The sequence below is a fragment of the Mesoplodon densirostris genome, chromosome 1 (assembly GCF_025265405.1).
Source record: "Mesoplodon densirostris isolate mMesDen1 chromosome 1, mMesDen1 primary haplotype, whole genome shotgun sequence".
NCBI classification, from domain to species: Eukaryota; Metazoa; Chordata; class Mammalia; order Artiodactyla; family Ziphiidae; genus Mesoplodon; species Mesoplodon densirostris.
Window position 1 is genome coordinate 10,246,361 of NC_082661.1, and position 26,834 is coordinate 10,273,194.

Genomic DNA, 26,834 nt, shown 5'->3' on the forward strand with positions numbered 1-26,834 from the left:
AATAAGCCTGTACTGAGGAGAAAAATAATGTTTTAACCTAATCTAAAATTTGATTTTGGATGATCAGAAGTTAAAATGTGTACATGTATGTTTTCAGTGAGATAACCTGAGTATTTAAAGAGTTAAAAATAAAATATTAAGTACTGCCTTAAAAGAGCATTATGGAAATTTAGGAACTTTGGACAGTTGTGCATGATCACACTTAATATATTCTTATGTGTGCTTTATCTTTCTCCAGGTCAGTCACTCCCAGTAGACTGTGAATTATCTAGAGACGTGCATTTGTTCATCTTTTTTTCCCAGCACTTAGTGCCTGTCACATAGTGAGGAGTCATTTAATGTTCATTGACTGAGTATTTTTTATTGTCAGCATCATTGTTAAATCCAGGCCCTGGATTCAGGTGGCTGCTAATGAATCAGCATATCTGCATGGAATGTATCTGTTTTTATCTTAAGAGACTCATAGGTGATGGCTGATTCCCCATTCCTCCCCAAAATTTGGTCTGTGCATCTTAGCCAGTCAGCATTTAGTTCTATCTTAAATTAGAAAATGGTGTCGTTTGTATGTTTTGGGTTTTATTTTGTTTTTTCTTGTTTTTTTTTTAACTTAAGATGATATGTTTCCCTTTTACTAGACATTCTTGGGATTCTCTTCTTTTATATGCTGCCATCACAATAGACAAGATACACCATCCATTTTTATTACTGTTTCCTTATTCATATTGGTAATCTTTTTGTACTAAATGCAGAATCATAGAATAATTAAGCAAGAAGAACCAGAAAATTCTGCAAATGAAGAGCAATAAGGGGGGTTTAGCTCTACCAGACATTATATTAAAATATAATATAAAGCTTTAATATTTAAACCTATATGGCACTGGGACATGATTACACAGACAGACGTGTAACAGAATGAATAGAAAGTCCAGAAAGAGATCTAAATATATTTGGAAATTTAGTAAGTTATCAAAAAGACATTTTAAATTTTAAATCAGTGGGGAAAATGATAATTGTTTAAAAAATGATGTTGAGGCCACTTGGTAAACATCTGAAAGAAATTAGGTTGGATCCTTTTCTTCTACCTTACACCAGAATAAATTCCAGATGGAGCATAAATGTAAATGCAAAATTGTGAAACCATAAAAGTACTAGAAAAAAACCATGAAAATGTTTTTATAATCTTGGAGTGAAAGTGACCTTTTTAGTTATATTACAAAGCCCATATGCCATTTTAAAAAATGATAAATTTGACCATTTACCAGATTTCTACAGGGTAAAAGAGCATGGCACACACAGTCGAAAGACAGACAAACTAGGAAAGTACAACATATTTTACAAACTAAGGGTTAATTTCCTTAATATACAAAGCATTTTTCAATTACCAGGACCATAAATCTAACAACAAAATGGGCCAGCTTTATAGGAAAAAAAATACAAATTTCTTCAAACATATGGAAAGATACATAGTGCAAATTAAAACCACAATGAAATGCCATTTCTCAGATTGGCAGAGATGGAAAGTTTTGATAGTACACTGTCGATAAGAATGTGGGGAAAGTAGCACTTGCATACATAACATTGCTGATGGAAATATAAAACGGCCCAGCTTCAGTGGAAAACAGTTTTGTGCTATAAAACTTAAAACCCTTATACCCAGCAATTCCAATCCAAGGAGTTTACCCTAGACATATGCACAAATGATGTGTATACAAGAATATTTATTTTATCCCAAATGGTTATGCCATTTTAAACCAACACAAGTTCTAGATGGTCCAAATCCTTGTCAGAACATGTTTATTCATCTTCTAAATTTTAGCCATTCTAGTGGGTATTCAGTGGTATCCTATTATAGTTTTAGGTTGTATTTCTGGTAACTGATGTTGGGTTTCTTAGGTATTCCTATATCTTGGCAAAATTTTTAAGCCTTTTGCCTTTTAAAAAATTTGGATTGTTCTTATTGAGTTGTTAAATTCTTCATATGTTTTGGATACAAATATGTTGTCTAATACAACAGGTTTTCTTAATATTTTCCCCAATCTTTGGCTTGCCTATTTATTTTCTTAGTAAGTTTTTGAAGACAGTGTAATTTTGATGAAGTCCAGTTCATCAATTTTTTCTTTTATGGTTAATGCTTTTTGTGTTCTAAGAAACCTTTGTATACTCCAATGTCAAGAAAATTTACTCCTTTTTTTTCCCCTAGAAGTTTTATTTCTTTAGCTTGTATATTTAGCTTCCCCCCACCCCCATTAGATTCTCAAAGTAGTCCATAACCAAAAAGGAAAAAAAAAAAAAAAAAAAGATTTAGAACCACTGCTTTAGACTGCTATCTAGTGTTCAGATTTGTTAATGTAGACAGCACCGCATCATACTGTCCCTTTTCCCAATAAAATAGTTTCTGAATTAATGGAGAGAATGACATTGCTTTTGAGAAGGTAGATATCAGTGGAATAACTGGCTTTATTACACCTCCTCAGTAATATATTAATTCATTTCTAAATAACCCTGTGCTTCGAATTTTAATATTAGATGAGTGTGTGGCCCACCTAGACCTCCTCCTTCTAGGTGACCTTTATTGCTCTAGGACAGTAAGGCATCAGCAATGCCGTGAACACTGCAGGAAGATCAGAGTTAGAGACCTGAGTTCTGGGCTTCATACTGTCATGCCTTCTGTCTCAGGCAGCAAGCATTCCCGTTTCATCTAGAATAAAGTCCAAAACATGATATCTGAAGCTGATCCCCAACCTGCCTTTTCATTTCTGCAGTGCTGTGCTATTTCACGTTCCCCAGAGTTATCTTGTAGAACTCTGCATCTTTGTTTATGCTGCAATCTTTGTCTAGATTGTTCTCATTCCTTTTCAGCCTGCCCTAGACTTAGCCAGTGAATCTGTTAAGTTCCCATTAAAACTCCATATCTTCCTTGAACTCTTCTCCCAACCTCTTGAAAGGAATTAATTTGTTTGCATGCATTTTATGTACAGTCTCTCCATTAGCTTACAGACTTCTGAATGTTTTGAATGCTGGGAGGGTGTGGTGTTCATTTTAAACCCAAGTGATGCTTCACTAGTTGCTCACACATGGTAGGCTGGTTATAGAACACCTTTCTGATATAAAGCCGTGTAACAGTGCTAAGCCCTTAAGCAGCAGTATTCATTGTCATGGGGTTTGCACTAGATAGTGTTTTTCAAACTCTGAGCTTGTGACCCATTTGCTAGTTATGAAAGCAATTTTGGTGTTAAATAGTCCAAGAGCATCATTTTAAAAAAATGAAGTAGAATAGAAAAGAAAATAAAGGATTACATAACATGGGTAAGCATTCTATAGTAAGAGATTTGTTTCTAGTTTTCTATTTGCATATAGGTTTACTAGGTTGTAATGCAAAATGTATTTCTTACTATGGGTTGTAGGTTAAAAAAATTGAAAACTAATGTTTAGATTTAACCTCTATAATGAATTTTGAATTTTAAAATTTAGAGAAGAGATATGTGGAATTTTAATTAACTGATATGTCTAAAAATTTTCACTAAGTGATTTCACATAATTTGCACTATCCTCTGTTAATTGGCTACCAAATTACCCTTAGGTGAATGATTTTTTTTTTCAGTATCTGTTGTATAGTCTTTGTTTTATATTTGGGGTACATGATTGGGTTATAAATACACAAATCATTTTTTCTAAAATAGAGTGTTTGAAGAAACTTTAGAGGATTATTATCACACATATTTCCCTGAAATTTTTGTAATTTAAAAAATTTTTTCTTTCTTTACATTTATCAGTCTAGGTTGCTCATGGAAGCATGTTGACCAGACAGTACTTTTTAGTACATTAGAATGGAAAGAATATTATCAGCTGAGCTTACAAATTTAGAAAATTCTGACTAAGGATAGTGAAATTCCATTTTGGAAAATGTTTATTTCCTGTGTAAATTATAATGCTGTCAAATATGAAATTTCACTGTGTTATTAACTAGCACTTAAGAGACAACTTGAATTTGAAACTGGGTATTCTTAGCCATCAGCTCAGCAAGAATCATATGTTGAATATTTCTTCCAAAAGAAAGTAGAAACTCAGATCTTCCAAACGAACACAGGCATCCCGAATGGTGATACATTTGTTTGAGAGCCTTTTAATCAAATGTGCATTCTTGAGCTGGGAAAGCAATTACTAATAGGGTTGTTTAGTATTTACAGTAAAGCTGTTTCTGGTTGACTTCATTTAACTTTGTGATTAAAACTTTTCCTGGAATTCTGGAGTCTCGTAACTAGGAAGTTACTGGGTTAGTAATGCCTGTGCCTTTTTTCTTCACTTCTCTTTAGGGTCAGTACAGACCGTCTGATTTGCTGTGTCCTGAGACATATGTTTGGGTACCCATTGAGCAGTGCCTGCCTTCACTTGAGAACTCCAAGTACTGCCGTTTCAACCAGGACCCAGAAGCAGGTATGTTCGGAGCAGAGCTTGGCCGGAAGTCATTGGCTTTGTTTCAGAATCCGCTTGCGTGGTTGGGACCCTTAACAGGGTCTGGTAGCTTTTTATATATTGTAGAGTGTGCGTGAGTGCCTGCGCATGGACGTGTGTGTGTTTGTCGGATAGAAGGAGACGCCGCGTGTGCATACACACACAGCACTCACGCACACAACACTCACAGTCATGGTTTTGCAAATAAATGCTGAAGCCTCATGTGCTTGTGCTACTTACTGACACAGCTTCTTCCATTTGGTTAGTTTTCACATGCTTTGAGGGCTCACACTGTTCTCCATTACTTTTACAACTATCACAGTGCATAAAAATTGTTCACTGGATTATTTAGCCAATGTAAAGAAGATAGAAGTATCGACCAACTGGACCAAATAAAGTTGTGGAATGGTTTCACGAGGGCCAACCGGCTTTGATGGGTTTTGTGATGATACTTTCTTGACTTCTTGCATCTCTGGTGTTTCTTCTTCTCTGTCCTTTCTTCTGTCTCCTGCCCAGAATAGCCCCAGCCATATTTTATCTCTTATTATTCTCCTTTGGATACTGTGCACTGGTAGCAGGTACAGACACTAAAAGTATAGCCCTGGAGCCAGACTTCCTGCATTCAGACCCTGACTCCATCATCAGCTGGTAAACTGGGTCCCCTTAGGCAGTTTAATAATCTCTCTGGCCTCAGGTTCCTGGCCTTCAAAATAGAGATGATAATAAGACCTTTCATATTGAGCTATAATGAGGATTAAAATAAAACAAACACATTGAGAACAGCCCCCTTTATTGTTGTGTTGGTGATTGTTAGGCAGGTTAGGGTGCTGCATCCCGTGTATGCCACAGGCTTCTTCTGCATTTGCCTTTATGTGCCCTGATCCCTCTCTCCGAGGAAGCATGCAGATCTGTTGCCCTCCCTGTCATCTGAGTACCGCTCACCGTTTATAGCAGTTCTCCTCTGCACGGCCCTCCCCACCCTCACCGTGTTCGCTGTGGCTTTGCTCATCAGGCGCAAGTCATGACGCTCTCCTGCCCTGTGATGAGTTGCATTAAGTTGTACTGCATGTCTTCCCCCAGGCTGAAGTTCCTGGGTGTTTCCGTGGATGCTTTTTGACCTTTCTGTCTTCACAGCCCACCAAAGGAGATGCCCGATGCATAAATTCTTTTTTTTTTTTTTTTTTTTTTTTTTGTGGTATGCGGGCCTCTCACTGTTGTGGCCTCTCCCATTGCAGAGCATGGGCTCCGGACGTGCAGGCTCAGCGGCCATGGCTCACGGGCCCAGCCGCTCCGCAGCATGTGGGATCTTCCCGGACCGGGGCTCAAACCCGTGTCCCCTGCATCGGCAGGCGGACTCTCAACCACTGTGCCACCAGGGAAGCCCCATAAATTCTTAAGAACACAAACATTTTCCTGCTAGCCACCTGTGGTTTAGGGTAACTTTAGGAAAAAGAAGGAAAGAGGAATGGAAAGGTCAGGGGACAGGAAGAAAGTAAATGGACAAATCAAATAGGAAGACAAAGAGGACGAGGAAAGAAATGCAATCATTTCTTCTGTTCTAAGATGTGCATTTTTTTTTCACAAATCAGGTTTTCTTTCATTAAAAAATTGGTTCATGTACCTTTGTATTTTGTTATCTCCTGGAAAAGCTGTTATGAAATCAAGAGTGGGCACTTCTTACACATGATGATACCTTAGAATCTGATGAAAAGTGGCCATAGGGGCCCATATGCCAGGCACCTCGAGGTTAGCTCCAGGTTTTCTAGATATTTAGGTTTCGTAGAGCAGCCAAAGCTTTGCATTCCTGTACCTTAAATTACTGATCAGAGTTTCATTCTAAGTTCTACCGCATTGATTAAATAGATTTGTTGCTTAAAAACAAACGTATTGAATTTGTCAGTTAGTTTTGGAGTCAGGCTCAAAAGGCAATAGTATTTTAGAGGAAAGCATATACAGTTGACCCTTGAACAACTTGGGGGTTAGGCGCCAACCCTCCACCCAGTTGAAAATCCATGTATAATTGACTTAGAGTTGGCCCTTTGTACCTGCATCCTCAGATTCGATTCAAGCAACCCTGGATCATGTAGCGCTGTAGTATTTCCTATTGAAAAAATCCGTGTATAAGTGGACTTAATGCAGTTCACCCGTGTTGTCCAAGGTCAACTGTACTTAACCACTCTATCCTCTGAAAAAAAATTTTCCCTTTATCTTTTCTCAAGGTCAGGTCAGAGCCAGTCCCTGTGGTGAAAATTGCTGAACATCTTAGTACATTGTTTGATGTTCACATGTAAAAATTTGTCTTCATAAGTTCCTTCCAACTGAATAATAATATGATCTCAAATTGGTTCTGACGCCCAAACTTATGACACAATTTCACCTTCCCTTTTTCCCTCTTGATCTATATTCTTTAAAATAGATCTGCTTCTCTTCTTGCATATACTTGGAGATTAAAACAATCACAGGCTCTCCCTGTTTTATAAAGTTGAAAAGGTGACTGCATGATTTCCATGTACTAAATGGACATTCAAGTAAAGATTCATTCATGTTAATATATTTCAAATTCATTTTCCAAAGTAAGCACTAATGAGCACTTCATGGCAAAGAAAATTTAGTCTCATACCTGCAGGTTTTGTCCAGGACGTACAACACCCTGGTGAGTGAGGAATATACAGCCTGTTCATTTACTGTAATCTAAGTTCCATTTCTTATGACAGTAGCTTTAGCTCTTAATATTCATTGTTTAGGATTCATTTACAAAAGCCAGAGGAGCTAATTTCTTTGATAATAGTGCTTCCAAGAAAATGAAGGTCCTTTTCCATATGCTGAATCGTTGGAACTTTGAGGAGGACACCATACAGTTTTATCAGTATTGAATATCACAGTCCAGAAACTATTTGAAATCAAACTTACATCCTGTGGTTTTAGGAAATTAAAATGCAGTTACATGCTGGAATGTATTGAGCATGCTGTGAAACATGGTCATTTGAGATTCAAATGGCAATCTGTGAGAAACTGCTCTCTTCTCTGGGGCCAGTTTTACTTTTACATGACCCAAACTCTGACTTAGAAAATACAGAGCTTAATATGGGCAATATTGTTAGTCGGCATGGTGCTTTCTTCACTAAATCTTGTTTCTCCTTTCAGCTGTTCAGTAGTTAAATTTCTCTGCAAAAGGCACAGCTGATCACCATGGGTGTCTGTAAAACAGACTTTGGTTACAAGGTGCATCAGTGGCCCTTGCAGGAAAAATTACATTTTCCCCCTGTCCTGAATTGCTGAGAACGTCTAGAAATCCTATTCTTCCCTGCCCTCAACCCATCCCCCCCAACCCCGCATATTTTGGGGATTCGGGTTCTATAGTTATTTGTTCAGCTAAGAAGTCTGCCTCACAATAAAAAACCATTGTTTTTACTGCCTTACAGTACCATGGGGGGAGGGGCTGGCAAACTAAAGTAATTTGGAAAATTTTAAGGAGATTCTTTTGTTCATAACTAGAGCTTTTGTGTTTCAATTCAGGACCTCTGCCTACTCTAAATAAAGGATTTCAAAAGTTCCTCAAATGATTTTTAAGTAAACTTGTGCTAGGTTGCTTTTTAAATTGATAGTTGGATATGTATAGATTTCAAAATTCTGCATCACAGTTACATCGTACTTTTTTGGATTAAATTATTTAAAAAAATATTTACTGGAAACACTGGTAGAAAATTTGTTCAAATGCGTAAAACCGCTACTAAGAAGGAAATGAAAATGATCCACATTCTCGTTGTACAGTAGTAATCATTGTTAATTTTTTTATGCTCTCCTGATCTTTTTTTTCTGTGCATATAGCTGTGTGAATTTTTTAAGAAACAAAACAAGAAATCATGCTTCACACTTTTGTTATTGTTCTTAATACTTTGTGTGGCTTCTTAGTGTTAGTAAAGTAGAAACTACTTGACCACTAATTTGGTCAGTCATTCAGCAAACAAATGCCACTACTTACGTGATAGTATCTAATACAGATATTTTACAAGCATAAGATTTACAAGAGTTTTACAAGGGTAAACCGAATGTTTTGGAGTTGGTTTTACAACCATGATAAACTATGATTTGATTTGACCCTTAATGTTGCACAGTATTGTACTGCCAACTAAAAATCGGCATTTGCCGTCTGCCTCTGTAAGGATTAAGTCACAAACGTCTGTAGCTGCTGACCTTCCACACATCCTGAAAGGAGTTCAGGGTGGAGATCAGGAATGAGGCCCTCTGTGCTCTGGGGAAAACTGGCAGAACAGGGCTTCAGAGAGAGATTTTCAGGAGGAGGTTTTATGAGCCCATGTCCTGCATCTCCTCAGATCTAGAAAAGCACTAAGATCATGAACGGAGACATCTGCTCCTCGTGCCCAGCAGCGGCCTTCTGCTGAGGCGTGTGCTTGACTGCACGCACCCCCTTCACTGAAATCATATGTAACACTGACCTTCCCCCACCTCTTCGGAGCAGTTCCTCGGAGCTCTCTGAGAGGCTGGCTCCTGGGCTGTCGTCCTCATTTTGCCCCAGATAAAACTTAACTCACAACTCTCACGTTGTGCGTTTTTTTTCAGTCGACAGTACTATTTTTGTTGGTAGTAAAATCCTTTTGGTTCCAGTTTTACAAAATGTTAAAACTTTGTTAAGCATATGGTATTTCCCAAGCACCATTCTGTTTTCCCTATGTTACCTCAATTTATCCTCAGAACATAATTGAATGCTTCATCATTGACCCCTCAGATATTATTTATTGCAAAAATAATAGCTAATAATGGCTTTTAATCAGAAATGTAAAATAATTTTAATTTAAATATTGCTCTATAATATTTTTATGGATACTTTTAGTATTTCAGAGGAGCTAATTAGATTAAACTTTATTTCTATTTCTACTTATAATTATAGAAGTATACATTTTACCACAGATTAGTCTAGATTTCACTCTCTCTTTTCTGTACATACTTTGAAGTATTTGCAAGTAATTTCCTAATTTGTCTATAATATAACTAAGTCATAAATTATTAGGATATTGAATTTTAGTTTACTATTAAAAAAACAGCACCTAATTTTGGTTTAGTGCTTTATGTACTTAACCCAGGTTAGAGAATTTCTAGGACACCTAAAATCTTGCCAGCAGCTGCCGAAAATCTAAACTAGTATAAGATGGTTTTTCCTAATTTGGTCCCCATCTCCCGAAACTCTGAGCCTCCGAACTATGTTATTTTATGTTGTTTCATTTGTCCCTTTTCTCCTCTCTTTATTCCATCCTTCTTTTTTGCTGGCATGGTTCCCTGGCATTTTTTCTATACTTCTGCAGTTTGTGTCATACATGCCCACAGAAAAAACAAGTCCCACTCTGACTGTGCCTTTGTGTGTGAAATAGCCAGGTTCAGAAAGAGCTCTGGCCTATATTGGCTTGCTTGGTTCCTCCAAGCCTGGTAGCACGTCCCTCAAGAAAGGATGTACGCCAGCTATAATATCATCTTAATCACTGGGAAACAGTGCCTGATGAGAAAGCAAATTTACCGAAACTCCCTAGGGCCCCTAAAAATGTGCTGCAGTGATAACTTACAGTTAAGTGAACAGTGGCCTTCTGAATTATTTTAGATGTAGAATTAAGTTGTTGTTCTTTTAATTCTTCTCGGGGTAAAAATTTTTTCAAGTCTAGATTTGAGGTTGACCTACCCATTTGAAGTTGCGAAATGAATAATGTTGATTGTTGGATACTTAATAAACATAAACTCTTTGTTGCCAGTAAAGATGGTGCTATTGGATATAGCCAGCTGGAGATAGAATTAACATGTAGCCTACTGCATGTCATAAAGAAGCCAGGCATCAAACCAAGAAAATATCTTTGGAAACTTGGCTCTTATATTTGGTGAATCTGAAGAATGTGGGGTGTTTTTTTTTAAAGATTTTTTTTAAATAAATAAATTTATTTATTTATTTATTTGTTGCTGTGTTGGGTCTTTGTCGCAGTGCATGGGCTTCTCGTTGCGATGGCTTTTCTTGTGTTGTGCAGAGCACAGGCTCTAAGCCTGTGGGCTCAGTAGTTGTGGCTCGCAGGCTCTAGAGCACAGGGGTCAGTAGTTGTGGCGCACGGGCTTAGTTGCTCCGCAGCATGTGAGATCTTCCCGGACCAGGGCTTGAACCTCTGTCCCTTGCATTGGCAGGCAGATTCTTAACCACTGTGCCACCAGGGAAGCCCTGAAAAATGTGTTTTGGTGTGGAAAATGTAGAAAGTTACAGTCTCCTAATTTTTTCAATTTACCCCCTATCCACTTAAAAATATCACTTTATTATATTATTACTATATTTTCCCACTCACCTGCTTTTCAAAGATATACTTTTTTAATCCAAATGTTATAGTGTAGTGCTAATAAGACTCCTGGTTTAAAAATCAGAAGCTAGATTTCCCTAGTTTGCATGGTCTTTTAATGAGGACACCACGGAGCAAAGCAGGAAGTCCTTCCTACAGTGTTTATGCGTAAGAGTGAAGCAGTGTAATGTATTAATATTTGCGTTTTCTATTAAAAAATGTGAAGCCAAGTCTCATTAAGGTAAACTTCAACAGTTGCAAATGACTGTTCTCATTTTTAAAGGGTGTTTTTAAAAAGCCAGTCTTGCAGAGAAATTTTTAAAATACTGTTTTACAGATTTTTACCAGCCAGCCTTTGCTCAATAAGGCATGTATGTGTGAGCAGTAAGCCAGAGGCAGACTGAAATACCACTGAAAAGTTTTGAAAAGCAGACTTAAGATTTCCATTTAGCTATTCAAGAAATATTTCTCTGATCTCTTTCTTTTCTCTTATGGAATAGAAACAATTTTTTAAGTAATTCTTTTTACAGTCATTCACCCAGTTTTCAATATAATTAATCCTATAATAAATAATAAAAATGATTTCAGTATCATGATAGCAGGCTCAAAATCATCGTGATGCTTCAAAACATGTCTATAAATGCTAGTTCTGCCTGGTTCTAATGTGTGGCATCTTGCTGTGCTACTTTGTTTGTTTCAATGAAAACTGACATTTCTGATGTCATGAAGGGGTTGTCCAAAATATCAGTTAAAGAATAAAAATAAGGCCCATACCTGCTGTTTAAGTGCTGGATGAACTATGATATTCTGTTGAATATGAGACATCATCAATTTTAAGTCCTTTATTTTAGGTACCACTAAGAAAAAATGTTGCCAAGTAGACTATGACTCCATAAGTTGTAAGATACATTTGGGTTTCAGAAACATCAACCACGTAAAAATGTGAATCTTAACATAGAGGAAGCGGGGTTCAGTCTGTGCACTGTAATAGCTGGCAAAGCTGTGCAGTGTTGAGACTTGTTTTTATGGGTTAGAGAGCTTTGTGACATCTTAATTCTAGGCCTTAAATGTGTTATAGATGGAGTGTGCACTTAACTTATCAGAGTTGGAAGACATTGATTTCAGATGCTTTTCTATGCAAATAAGATGACTATCATTGATGATAGTAATAGAGTTCTTTTAATACTCTGATCTAGGTAGTTTAGAAAATTTGGTGAAGACATGTAACTACTTTACGAGGATATTTTATTGGAATAAAAGTGAAACCTTTTTACTACCCCAAATCATTGAAATTCTATAAGCATTGTCCATCTCCATACATTCTGGTTTAAAACAAATTTAAAAATTTTTTAAAACTTTTTCTGACGTTGGAAGGCAGCAGTAAAAGTAGAGAATTTAAAAACTGTTTAGCCAATGAATGTAGTGATCTCTGACAATTGATGGAATGCTTAAAGATTAAATAAGTAAAGAAGGGGCAAAAGACGATATCCCAGGATGTCATCAAGCTTGTCATCAGCCCTAAAATAATTTGCAGTTGACTGCACATTTTCCTACCTTGTGAATTATCAGTAAATATTCTATATTTTGGAGCCTGCATCACTTGATATTCAATACAGTGCCTATTACCTATTGGAGAAACTGACCCAAAGACAAATGTAACAAACAACCTGAAGGTTTCCGAAATCATTCACACCCAACTTCAGTGTAAGAATGGAGCCTCTGCATTTGCCTGCAAGGTATTTTTAAACTGTTTAGATTCTGTTTTGTGGATGTTAATATTCATTCTCTCTGCAGAAAAATAAGCAAGCTGTAACATGAAGGTATGAAAAAGTCTGTTTATTTTATGAGTGGTCTTTTATGTGATGCTGGCAAAATGTTTTTAATATAAACATGGAAACTTGGGTAGAATTCCTGTTCTTGTAAGAAATGTATTTTCCTAGCTGCCATTCGTTTGAAATAGACATCATAGGGGAGACTTGACTTGTTCATGCTTCTGTGGAGTGTTCACTAATAATAAAATGAAATTTGTCTGTAAATAGGAAGGACAATGTTGACAGTAGGAAAGGAATTAAGTTACCCGCTTTACTAACCTCTAGCAAAATAAGAAAGCAAGAATAAAAATCTGAGCACTTCTAATGCTAAAGAGACTGTCTTAGTCTGGTTTCTTTCTGGAAGCAGATCCTGAAACATGGGGATCTGCATTCAGATGATTTATTTGAGAAATTGTCTTGGGGAACAGGAGTGGGGGACTGGGGAGAGTGAGTAGGGGAGGCGGAAGAGAATAGAAGGGTGTGTTATTGTGTGAGCTACCACTTTAAGGACTGGATTTCAGTCCTTTGGAGAGACCTTCTGGTGTGTGTCTCAGAGTTGGCCACCCGAGGGACCAAAGGAAGAAGTACTTGTCCACTGGCTTCCTCTCCACTGGCCAGTGGTCGCCTCATTGGGTGTTAACGCCTCGGCACTGTCAATTTGTGTCTGTACATCTGCAGAGCAGACGCCTGTGGGCACTGCAGGCTGCTGCCTCTGAAAGGCAGAAAGCAAGAGAGACAGACCTTGCCAATGTGCCCTGACAGAACTGTACGCCGTAGTTGTAGCATGAGTTGGAAGTGAGGCCAAGGGGATATAAGAGGCAATCCCAAGAGGTTTCTAATACAGAAAAGGTATAGAATGAGGCGGCATGTCCCTGATGTCAGTTGACCATGTCAGTTGCATTAGGGCAGATAGAGAAAGGACAGCAAACGTGAGGAAGTAGTGGACTCTTTTAAAAAAGAAAAAAGAAAAAAGCTAGCTTAATTTTAAGTAGAGGAGCCAACGCAAGAATTAGAAACCTAAATTTGAAGTCATAAATTCATTCATTTAGCAAGTATTAAGCCAGGCATTGTGCTTTATGATGGGATATAAATTACTCATCCTGGCCCTCAGGGAATTTAGCAAAGGACACTCGGACAGTTTCAGTAAAATGTGATAAGTAGCATATTGGGGGTAATAGAAGATGCAGTTAATTCACATAGGAGGGTCCTCAACCCAGATTTGGACAGGGCGTGGGAGGGTGGGGAACACTTCTTGGATGAAGTGATCTAAGTTAGTGTTTAAAGGGACAGAATTCACAAGCTCTAGGCAGAGAAGACTTATTCAGAAGGTCTGGGGAGCAGAGAGCACTGCTAGAGTTTAGAGTGGGCCTGGGCTCGGAGCGGGGAGGTGTAGCTGGCCAATGCAGGACTTTGTAAATCATTGTGCGGAGTTCAGCTTTTTCTTCTGAAAGCACTGGAAGGCCATGAAAGGGTTTTAAGTGCTGAGTGACATCAGCAGATTGTCATTTCTACTCCACATGTGGAGAACGAATGGGACTTAGTTAAGACTGGAGGTAGGAAAACCAATTAGGAGGGTTTTGCGTACAGTTCTCTAAGCAGAAGCTGATGGTGGCCTGGACTAGGTTGGGAACAATTGGGAACAGAGGGAGTGAAAGGATAGTAAAGCTGTTCCGGAGGTGGGTCCACAGGACTGGCTGGTTAATTGTGTATGGCGATGGGGGAGAGAGAGAGTTGTCAAGAGAGTTTTATGGGTTCTGACAGGAACTGAGTTAATGCTGACTTCATTGCTGAAATGAGGAACGTGGAAGAGGAGCAGATTTTTGAGGAAGGAAAAGAATAGTGAGTTCTGCTTTGGACCTGTTGAATTAAAGGTGTTAGAAGACATCCAGTAGAGGTGTTGGGAGGTGCCACTGTCCCTCTTCCTCACTGTTGCTATCAGAAGATTAAAAAAAATTTATATAAATTTATTATTTTTAAAATTTATTTATTTTTGGCTGCATTGGGTCTTCGTTGCTGGGCGTGGGCTTTCTCTAGTTGCAGTGTGCGGGCTTCTCATTGCAGTGGCTTCGCTTGTTGCGGAGCACAGGGTCTAGGCGCACGGGCTCCGGTAGTTGTGGTGCGTGGGCTCAGTAGTTGCGGCTCACAGGCTCTAGAGCGCAGGCTCAGTAGTTGTGGTGCATGGGCCAATTTGCTCTGCGGCATGCTGTATCTTCCCGGACCAGGGCTCAGACCCGTGTCCCCTGCATTGGCAAGTGTATCCTTAACCACTGCACCACCATGGAAGTCCCCAGAAGATTAAAAAATTTCAGTTTTAGTTTTAGGTGAAGCCAAGTAGTTTCAGATAGTGAACTCTCCACTCTAGGCCACTGCTAGAAATGCACTTTACATTGTGACATAATACACATTTCCTGGAATACCTGTGCACATGTGCGTGCTCCCACACACACACACACAGCTGAAACAAAAATATGCTGAACGGTACTCACCGTTACTCATATGATGTGCTCTAGTGTTTTTTAATTTGTTGTAGTTTTTTTTTTTTTTTTTTTTTTTTTTTTTAAGAAATGCTGTTCACAGTCGATTACATTGATTTCCTGACCATAAATACCACCCACAATTTGAAAAACACTAGTCTGGGGGAACTAAGAGCGGAGGGGGCTGGACTGTCACTCCAGCTCTTCTGCTTCTAGTTTGGGTAGAGGCAGTAGTGGTGGCAGCCACTGGTGTGGTTAATACTTCCTGGTCCAAGCGCTGTGCTAAATGCCTATCATGTATCATCTTCCTTCATCCTCACAATGCCTCTCTTGCTCTTTCCCCTAAATCAGTATTCATGAGGCAAACAGCTGGTTAGAGTTAGAAAGGGGTCAGGATGGGGAGCACATATTAGAATATCCCCGTCCCTGGAAAGACCTGTATAAATGACTAACTAGACATCTCACAGTTGTAGTTAACGGGAGGCCTCTGCTTAGTGGTGGATATTGTCTGTACATTTTGGGTGCATCCAGCCCATTGCCCTAAAAGCCGAGGTTGGACCAGGGAATGTGCCAACACAAGTGAGTTACTGTCCTGATAGGCTGTATTTGAGTGCCCAGTTACAACCCTGCACAGCTTCAGTGGAGGGCTTCCAGATCAGATATTTGGAGTCTGTATGATGAAATTCAAGTGTTAGAAATAATGGGCTCACTCATTAAAAGACTGAGGAAAGTTTTGGCCCTAGGCAAGGACTATATAGGCAAGGGAAAAAAAAGATAGTACAAGTTTAAAGCCATTTTTATTTAATTGTGGCTGTACCTCTCTGGGCTTTCCTTGTCTGTTGCTAACAGGCCTCTTCTCTGTTTCTTAATTCTAGTGATATCAGTAACTAAGATATCAGTGTTTCTCATGGTTTTCATTTTGTGTTTTATTCTTAGGTATATACACATACATGAGCTTTGGGTAAGAAATGTCACTTGTTTATTGATGGGTGACAGGTTGTTTTTTTTCCCTCCTCTCCTCTGTTACAGTAGATTTAGACTTAGGACTGTAGCACAGATTTTTACATTCTTATAAAGGAGTCTCCTATCAATCTTGGTCAAGATTTTAATATTTTTGTATTTTACTGGGGTCTAATTTTTTAATTTTATTGATCAAGTATTCCAAAGATTATGTCCCTAACTAGCTGTTTAACTGAAAACTGTGCAGAACTAAACAAAATTCTATTCTGTGGTATCACACAATAATATTGTTTATCACATATGTTTTAGTGAACTACACAGTCATATGCCTTATTTTTAAAATAACTCTTCACTTTTATTTGTAATGTAACAATCTTTGTTTACCAAATGTCTGGATTCTCCAGACGCGTCTGCCTTTTGAGAAAGATGTGACCTTATAGGCTTGTCTCCTTGGACAAACTCTGGACTGAAATACTATGCATGATGATTTTATTACACAGTCAAAGATGCTTTTTAAAAAATATTTTACTCTAAATAAACATTTGAATATGCTAGGGAAAATTTAAATAAAGACAGTTTGTGTTTTCCTCTCTCAATTCCTTTTTAGCTCACTAAGTGTCAAGTTGCATAGTTAATGTCTTCGCAGACCACAGCAGAGTCATTTAATGCAGTAGTCTGAGCCTTAATGTCTAGAACTCTGAGTTCTAATTTCACAGTTAGATCTAAGTTAAGTTCCCTTCTTAGAGAAGAAAATCTCTCTCTTCCGAAGAGTAGGTTGTGAAGTGTGACAATGCTAATGAAAGTGCTTCAAAGAGCTGTGAAATAACACTTGTGCTATTTAAACTTTATCAGCATTTTTCTCACCTGCCATCTGTACCAGCCTTATCAATCCAAAGCAAATTATTGCTCTTATGGGAGCTTTGATCTTCATTTTAAAGTAATGCCAGGTAATTCCTCCACGCTCTGAATAAAACCAAAGAAAATTTTTCCAGGTTAATAAGTTAGAGGGTATGGGGAGGGAAAGAAAGGATTAGATATTGTGATATACTGACTAAATGTAAATAAATTATGTTTGAGCTAGTTTACTAAATTTGCAATATCCTTGTCCTTTAAAATAATAAATAATGTTTTCAGAAAAAGTCTAGTGATTATAAATTGAACTATATTTTTAATATCTCTTTAAAAGAACACCCTATTGTTATATCCATTTTGTGAATTCTTTGATAAAACAAAGGCTCTTTGCAATGCAGTTAGTCACCATGTTATATTGTCATTTTAAAAATTAAGATTTTTGAAAATGTTTCCTTAAAAGCAGAAGGGACCATTTAGTTTATTTGTACTTTTTGAATTTGTCACTGGTGCTAGGGTTTGTTTTGAGAGATAGTCCTGTCCTTAAACTACAAACTGCAGCCATTTCTTTTATAACTATTTAAATCTGAAACTGATTTAAGACTTATGAAGAAGTACTTGGATTATAGGAAGAGTTCTTAAAGATTTATTTTAAACTTTAAGAAACTAGAATTTACTTTAGAAAGTCTCAACTTTTAGGGACTTGTGACTGTGTAGCTGAGCAACGTGAAGACAAGACTTCAAGTCTTGTCAGAATCTGTGTCTGTGTCAGAATCTGTCAGAGCTGAGGGGGCACACAGGAAAGAGGCCCAGAAATGGCCTGGAACAAAACGGAGTTTCTTCTCATGCTCCTGCTGTCCAGAGGTTTTCTATGTTGATGGTAAAATTTTGCCGTAACTGACTTTGGCTGCTGGTTAGCTTGCTTATTTAATGACAAGAAAGGAGTTTTAATGTTCTTATTATAGTACTCCCTCCACCTTTTCATTGTTAAAACATTTTGCTTCAAAGTAGGCATTTTCAGTGCAGTGTAATGAAATGAAAATGAAAACCTAGAGCGTTAAGTCATTTGGGGAGATTTGAGTCAGCAGGTAACAACAAATGGATTCCATCCTAAGCAGATGGGAACTAGTGAAAGCACAGCAGAAACTCTGGAGGTGCATGGAACTGGACTGGTAGCTCCAGAAACGGTTGGGAGGGTCTAATAAAGGTTAAAGCAAAAACACCAAAACCTGGATAGCTAGAGGAGGTTAAAAGAAAACATTTTTCCTCTGAGCAAGAGAATAATATACCAGAAGACATGTGGCAAAGCTTATTCAGTGTCATACTTTTCGTTTATAACCTTGGAGAGGGGGAGTTTGCTTTGTGGAAGTACGTTGCATGTTCCCATCTAGTATCCAGAGACAATAGAATTAAAACACTCAGGTGGGGCTTCCCTGGTGGCGCAGTGGTTGAGAGTCCGCCTGCCGATGCGGGCAACACGGGTTCATGCCCCAGTCCGGGAAGATCCCACATGCCGCGGAGCAACTGGGCCCATGAGCCATGGCCGCTGAGCCTGCGCGTCCAGAGCCTGTGCTCCGCAACAGGAGAGGCCACAACAGTGAGAGGCCCGCATACCGCAAAAAAAACCCAAAAAACAAAAAACACTGAGGTGATTATGGGCATTGAACTGGGGACCAGTAACCAACGGGGCTTTTGAGCAGCAGCAAAGCAGTTTGTAGCTCATGGCAGTCTGAAAAGTATCTGTAAATTCTGGTCAAGCAGTTGACTTTGGCTGTGATTCACTCTTGGGTTTGGGCCCAAACTCCTCTCTTCATACAAATCATCGGTTAAGCTTTGCCAGTTACTGAAAGATCTGGAGCCTGGGTGTCCTCTACCCAGTGTCTTTGTTTCTGGAATTCTCGGCCTCTCTGGAGAAGCGACATAAACTAGTCCAGGATGTGAGGCGTGCGGCATGAGACAGAGCCTTTCATTCCAAATACGCCAGGGGCATGTTTGACAGGTTGCATGAGCATCGTTTCCTTAGCGTTTTATTGTGGTTAATTAACAGGAGTTTTATGAAGATTTCAGGTACCATTCTTGTTCTAAAAATGGATCAACAGCACAATTTAAAGCTATTGTGACCTGATTAATTTTAACATTTATTACACATTCAGAAATGAAGGAGAATAATCCAAGAATGATTTAATTTGAGAATTCAGACATTGACTAATAAACATGTGGTACTAATTAACATGAGAATTGATAAAAGTCGGGTAGCAGCTCTGAAGATAGGTCTCTGTTGCTGGTCTCTGGAGGGTGTGAGATTAGGATCAGCACCGTGAACCACAGGTGTTTACTTGTCGTCTCCCCGGCACTACGCCTCGTATGTCTGTGTATCCCCATAGTTCAGGGCATGTGGTGTCTGGGTGCTGATTCAGTTCCCACCCTTGAGGAGTTTACTGTCAGGTTGGGAAGGCCGTCCACATATAAACTGATAACGAGGAATTAGAATATTGTTCCTATAAATAAAAGGGTTTTTTTTTCTGCATTAAAAAGCACCATCTTTGATGGATGTGTTAAGTGGCTTGATTGTGGTGATCCTTACACGATGTACACATGTGTTGAAACCTCACGTTGTACACCTTAAGTACAGTTGAACTGGGTGTGTCTACTTACATGTGGATTTTTTTTTCAGTAGTAAATACTTCAGTACTGCACTATCCAGGGTTAGTTGAATCCGAGGATACGGAAATGCGGATACAGAGGAACCACGTACATGGGGGGATGGCTATAAATTACACTTGGACTTTTATGTATAGGGTCGATACCCCTAACCCCCACTTTGTGCAAGGGCAACTGTATATGCAATTTTAATTTTTATTTGTCAAATATATCTTAATGAAGCTGTGGGGAGAAGCACCATTTTTAAGTGGTCATAATTAAGGAGAAGAAGCTAAGGTGACATTAAGATGGCTTACAGGAACAAATTGCTGAAATTTTTAACTGCGTTTTCCCAAGCAAAGTTGATAGAAGAATAAAATGAATACTGCATGTACTTTCCTTCTTGCTGATTGTTTTCACATGTTGAGCTTATTGCTCATTGCATTTTGGTCTCTAAATTGTGAGAACAGTTAGAAATGAATGAAAATGTAAAATCTTCGCATTTTTTACAAAGAACATATGGGTTATGTTTTCTCTAATTTGTTTGCATAAAAGATTTTGGAAATTTTTACTGTCGCCATTAACTCTGTTCATTGGCCTTTGGACTCCTACTGTTGTTTGGCATTAAAAATAAAACCCTGAAACATGTTGCGTGTCTTGAGTAAGAAAAGCTTTAGAATCCTAGATAAGCTGGATTATGGCTGGTGAATCTGGGGCTGGAAGAGGAGCTCCCTGTAACCTTGCTTCCTAGGTAAGCATACCTGTGTTTGTATTAAACATGGTTCATAACTTAACCCAGCAGGTCATCATTATTTTGGCGTTCAGAGAATCACTATTTACAGTGGGGAGAAGAGATGGCTGTGTGTAACTTGGCTTTACTTAACCTTTTGTGAAGGTTTTTGAGGGATCTAATTTGATGTTTTGTTTTGTCTGTTGGCTTTTTTTTCTGACAGCCTTGGTATCATTTGCTCATGTTAAATATTCCTTTATTTAAAATTTTTTTGGTAAGCCTAACCTAGGTAAGTGCTGTTCTTGAGATATCTAGGTTTGCCTTAAAGGTTTGGGTGTTTTTATGTGTAAGAAAATTTAAACATTTATTAATTTGTTCATTCATTGAAAAGATACTCTGAAATGAATGTGTAAAATCTCATTTTGAGATTGCTCTTAATTGCAGTGGATAAATGAAAGGTCCTGATAAGATTTTTTTTTTTTTCAGTTAAGGAAGTATCTTATAAATCCCCCACTCATCTTGAATAATAAATTATTAAAAAATCAAGCACAGTGAGTTATTGTTATTAAGTCAGATCAGACTTATTATTAAAATTTGGTTTTATTGATCAAAGTATTTATTTTATAGCATTGTTTGAATTTTAAACCACAAAGAAGTAATTGGTCTTTAGGTTCAAAAGCAGACAGTCTTAAACAACATGATACATAATGAAACCTGGAATATTTTAAATTTGTACATAAGATGCTACAGTTTTGCTTTGGCTTATGAAAATCAGTAAAATCTTGAAATACTACCTTTGACCACTAATCTCAGAGGTTATTAGGGACTTTTCTGCTAAAATAACTACACTATGAAGACTTGGCACAATGAGAACATCCTGGGTATTTTACTCTGTTGCCTTTGTGAGTTGCTCGCACCCGCTCGCGCCCACTCGCGCACGCTCTCCCTCTCTCTGGGGGCCGGGTGGTGGTGGTGGTGTTTCTTTCTTAATGTATCAAACAGTCCATTCCTTCTTACTGCTGCGTAGTGTTCCATGGTGTGGATAATAGATGTATACCACAGTTTGTTTAACCATTTGCCTATTGAAGGACATCAGGGTTGTCTCCAACTTAGGACTGTTACCAAAAAAAAACTACTATAAACATTTGTTATACAGGTTTTTGTCTAGACTTCAGTTTTTGTTTCTCTGGGATAAATGCCTAGGAGTATAATTGCTGAGTTGTATGGTAAGTTGTATATGTTTAAGAAGCTGCCAAACTGTTTTCCATTTAGTTACTACCAAACTAAATGCCAAACATTTCCAAAGTGGCTGTACCATTTTATATTACCACTAACAAAGTCTAAAAGATACAGTTTCTTCACACTCTTGCCAGCATTTGGTTTTGTTACTATTTTTAAATTTAGCTGTTCTAATAGATGGGTAACGGTATCTCACTGTGGTCTTATTTTGTGTTTCCCTTATGGCTAGTGATGTCGAACACCTTTTCATATGCTTATTTACCATCCAAACATTCCCTTCGGTGAAGTGTATCCTCCTGTCTTTTGTGCATTTTCTAATTGAGGCTTTTTTTTTTTTGCGGTACGAGGGCCTCTCACTGTTGTGGCGTCTCCCATTGAGGAGCACAGGCTCCGGATGCACAGGCTCAGCGGCCATGGCTCACGGGCCCAGCCGCTCCACGGCATGTGGGATCTTCCTGGACCAGGGCACGAACCCATGTCCCCTGCATCGGCAGGCGGACTCTCAACCACTGCGCCACCAGGGAAGCCCTGTGCATTTTCTAAATGGATTGTTTGCTTTTATGTTGTTGAGTTACAAGAGTTCTTTATATATTCTAGATACAAGTCCTTACCAACTTGTCTTTTCATCCCTTTAACAGGGTCTTTCACAGAGCAGAAGTTTTCATTGTAATGCGGGTCCAGTTTATCACTTTTTTCTTTTATGTGTCATGCTTTTGGTGTTATGTCTAAGAACTCTTCACTAAGCCCTAGGTCTCAAATATCTTCTAAAAGTTTTATATTTTTACATGTAACGTTTAAATCTATGATCTATTTTGAGTTAATTTTTGTATAAGATGTGAAGTATAGGTCAAGATTTAATTTTTTGCCTATGGATCTGCAAGTATTCCAGCACTATTGAAAAGGTTCTTCCTCTGTTTAATTGATTTTTTTAGTCAAAAATTGGTTGGCCATACTTGTGTGGGGCTATTTCTGGATTCTCTATTCTGTTCTACACATCCATATGTCTACCCTTGGCCAACCTATACAGTCTTGATTGCTGTAGCTATATAACAGGTCTTAGAAATTGGGTAGAGTGATTCTTCTGCAACTTTATTTTTTTCAGAATGGTTTTAGCTCTTCTAGTTCCTTTGCCTTTCCATATACATTTTAGAATAGTCTTGTTTATATCTATAAAAATACTTGTAGGGATTTTGATAGGAATTTTGTTAAATCTATATATCAATTTGAGAAGAATTGATATCTTCACTGTAAGTCTTATAATCCATGAAAATGGTTTATCTATCCACTTATTTAGATCATCTCTGATTTCTTTCACGAGCATTTTTTATAGTTTTCAGCATGCAAGTCCTGTACATACCTATTAAAGAATTAGACTTACACCTAAGTATTTTTTTAAAGCAGTTATAAGTGGTGTGGTGTTTTTTATTTTAGTTTCCATGTGTTTATTGTAAGTATATTGAAATACAGTTGATCTTTTAAAATTAATTATTTCAGTTGTAAAATATGCATAGGATAACATTTACCATTTTAGCCATTTTTAAGTATACAGTTTAATGGCACTTAATACATTCACATTGTTGCACAACCATCACCCCATTCATCTCCAGAACTTTTTCATTATCCTATACTGAAACTGTACCCCTTAAACAATAACTCTCCATTCTTCCCTCCCCCAGCTCCTGGCAACCATGATTCTATTTTTGGTCTCTATGTATTTGACTACCCTTAAGTACCTCATATGAGTGCTCTCAAACAGTATTTGTCCTTTTTGTGACTGGCTTATTTCACTTAGCATAATGCCTTCAAAGGTTATTCCCCATTGTAGCATGTGTCAGAATTTCATTCCTTTTTAAGATTGAATAATATTCTTCCATATGTATATACCATATTTTGTTTATCCTTTCATCTGTCAATAGATATTTGGGTTGCTTCCACCTTTTGGCAGTTGTGAATAATGCTGCTATGAACATGGGTGTACAAATATCTGTTTAAGTCCCTGATTTCAATCCTTTTGTGTATATACCTATTTCTCTTCTTTGGAGAAATGTCTATCGAGTCCTTTGCCTGTTTTTAAATCGAAAACTGGGTTTTTTGTTGTTGACTTTTAAGACCTCTATATATTCTGGATATTAATCCCTTATCAGATACGTGATTTGCATTACAGTATGTTTTTGCATGTTGATCTTGTATCCTGTGTCTTTGCTGAACTTACTTATAGCTTTTGTTTTATAGAGTCCTTGAGATTTTCTGCATAGACTATTACGTCATATGCAAGTAAAAACAGTTTAATTTCTTCTTTTCCAATCTGTATGCCTTTTAGTTCCTTTTCTTGCCTTGTTGCATTGGCTAGAATGTCCAGAGCTATTTTGAATAAAAATTGTGAGAGCAGACATCCCTGCCGAATATTAGAGGGGAAAGTATTCACTCTTAATCAAGTTGAGGAAGATCCCCTATATTCCTAGTGTCCTGAGAGTTTTTATCATGCATGGCTGTGAATTTGTCAAGTGTATTTTCTGCATCAGTTGATGTCATCATGTAATTTTTCTTCTCTGTAGTAGATTATATTGACAGTTTTCGAATACTGAATCAGCCTGGCATCCCTGGGATAAACCCAACTGCTAAATTCTGTTTGCCAACATTTTGGAAAGGATTTTTGCGTGCATATTCATAAGGGATACTAGTTTGTAGTTTTCTTTTTTGTATTGCCTTTGTCTGTTTGGGTTCACTCCTTTTTTACTTTCTGAAAGAGATTGATAAAATTGGTGTTAATTCTTCTTTAACTATTTGGTAAAGTTCTCCAGTGAAACCATCTGGGTCTGGATATTTCTTTTTCAGGGATTAATCGCACATTCAATTTCTTCACTAATTATAGGGTTATTTACGTTATCTATTCCGTGTTGGGTAAGTTGTGGCAGTTTTGTGTTTTTTGAGGTTATTATCTAAAAGTTTCCTTTTTTGCTAGGCCGTCCCTTTCCTGGTCCTTTGGTTAGATTGAGAAGGCTTTTCATGGTACTTTTATGTTTTTGGTCTGCATGTTGGTGTTTTAAGTTTCCAGCTTTTCCAGTATGCCATCTGGAATAAAAGGGCAATAAGAAAACACAGGGGGGCTTCCCTGGTGGCACAGTGGTCAAGAGTCCGCCTGCCGATGCAGGGGACACGGGTTCGTGCCCTGGTCTGGGAAGATCCCACATGCCGCGGAGCGGCTGGGCCCGTGAGCCATGGCCGCTGAGCCTGCACGTCTGGAGCCTGTGCTCCGCAACGGGAGAGGCCACAACAGCGAGAGGCCCGCGTACCGCAAAAAAAAAAAAAAGAAAAAAAAAAAAAAGAAAACACAGGGAGCTCACCACCGTGTCCTTCCTCGGGTCTCAGAGACCCTACTGGGCTCTCACCTTCTCTCACCTTTCAGTGTCTTCTTATGTTTGTTTTATATATGATGCCAAGGGTTTTCAGTTGTACTTAGTGGGACAATAGGGAAAAGTAGGTCTATTTCATCTTCCGGCAAGTGGAAGGCCTCTTGTCTTTTATTTAATTTTTAAAAAGTCCAAAGAATGATTTTTTACTAGTTAGGAATTGTTTAAACTATCACGTTTGTTTTAGCTTTGCGTTTCTGACTGTGTCTTGAAAAATATTAAACATGTTACAGGTAGTTAATGTGTGGTAAATGGATGATTGAGAAAAATCTGTAAATTTATTGCCTGGTAAAAATTGAACCTGATAAAATCTGATCCAAGTTTTATAAAGGGCTTTTTTTTAATCACTCTACTATTACTTCCTACATTAACTTTCAGAGTGATTATAGCAACCAGTTTTAGGTTTAAAAATTCAGAGAAGAAAATCAAGTTTTAAAAGAGTAGATCTGTGACAATAAGCACAGTTCTGATAGATGAAACTTTAACCGAAAGTGGGATCCAGCTGCTCACCGCTCAAAAGCCAATAAAGAGGCCAGGTTTGTGGAAAGGAAAGTTTGCTTTACTTTGGATGCTGTCAACAGGGGGTGGGGGAGGGCGAGGGCGGACACCTGTCCAAAGGCCGACTCCCCCCTCCCCTGACAGTCAGGGGGCAAGAGCTTCTATAGACAGAGGGAGGGTGCTGCATGCAGAAACAGCACAGCCAGCTCTGACAGTCATCTTGAAATTGGTCATTGGTGGTCTGACCAGCGTCATCTCGATTGTTTTAGGTACAGTTAATCTTCAGGTCCAGGGTCGGTTTGTTTCCATTTCTTTGAGGCCAGTTCTCGGAATTGTGGCAGCTTATGTCGTGGCTACAGTCTGGTCACCATGTAGTTCACTTCTTCCACCTGGCGGGGGTTTCAGTATCTATAAGACAGCTCGCAGGATGTGGCTCAGAATGTTATCTGTAGCACTTGAGGAGGAACTAAAGGTCCTTGACTATGCTTAATGACTAAACTATTATTATTTGGTCTCTGTTATTCTTGGCTAAAATATTTCCACAGACAAAAGGCAGGCCGAGGACATGGGGAGGCAAGGACCATAGGGTCCAGCTCCATTTTAATACCACTGTGACAGTCTGTTACTCCTGAGGTTTTGATGTTCTTTTTTGTTTTTTGTTTTTTTTTTTGCGGTACATGGGCCTCTCACTGTTGTGGCCTCTCCCGTCGCGGAGCACAGGCTCCGGACGCACAGGCTCAGCGGCCATGGCTCACGGGCCCAGCCGCTCCGCGGCACGCGGGATCCTCCCGGACCAGGGCACGAACCCGCGTCCCCTGCATCGGCAGGTGGACCCTCAACCACTGCGCCACCAGGGAAGCCCCTGGTTTTGATGTTCTTAAATGTACTTTTAAGGGACCATCAATTTCTCTCTCTTTTTCTCATCTATTGTTAATATATTAGCTTTTTAGTCTCCACAGATTCACTTTATCATATAACAAATAAAATTAAATAGAAATCTGCTATCTTCTAATACAAAAAATAGTGAATCAAAACATTACTGTACTAAGATATAAGATGACAACTGAGGTTTGTTTTCTCTGTGCTTGTTTGCACTATTATTAAGGCACACCTGAGTGTCACTCTCTCCATTCTGAAGCTTTAATGGGAGCAGAAATGAAAAATGGCCATATGAATGTGGCTGTATAGGATTTTTACTGCTACATCTTTGTGGGTTTTTTGTTTTTTAAAGTAATCCTCTGTCCTGAGCACTATTTTTAAAGCCAAGTGGCAAGAAATTGTTAATGCCCCCTTATATTCATACACTGATTTTTTTAAGGTGTCATGTATGTCTGACTGTATGATGAGGGAATTCTTCATCATCGTCTGTAGGCCCCACTTCCAGATACTGATGATCCCACAATGTATCCTGAGTATCAGAATTTTTTAAAGCTTCCCAAGTGATTCTA

The 26,834-nt window shown here is 38.4% G+C and overlaps 1 protein-coding gene across 6 annotated transcripts in view; it reads left to right on the forward strand.

The window, feature by feature from the left end:
- ATE1 (arginyltransferase 1) overlaps window positions 1–26,834 on the forward strand; it is a 168,575-nt gene that overhangs the window by 124,667 nt on the left and 17,074 nt on the right. For all 6 annotated transcript variants that reach the window (XM_060098710.1, XM_060098746.1, XM_060098738.1 and 3 more), the window contains one exon: window positions 4,314–4,434. In XM_060098710.1, coding sequence (XP_059954693.1) covers window positions 4,314–4,434 — 121 coding nt within the window. The remainder of the gene's footprint in view (window positions 1–4,313; window positions 4,435–26,834) is intronic.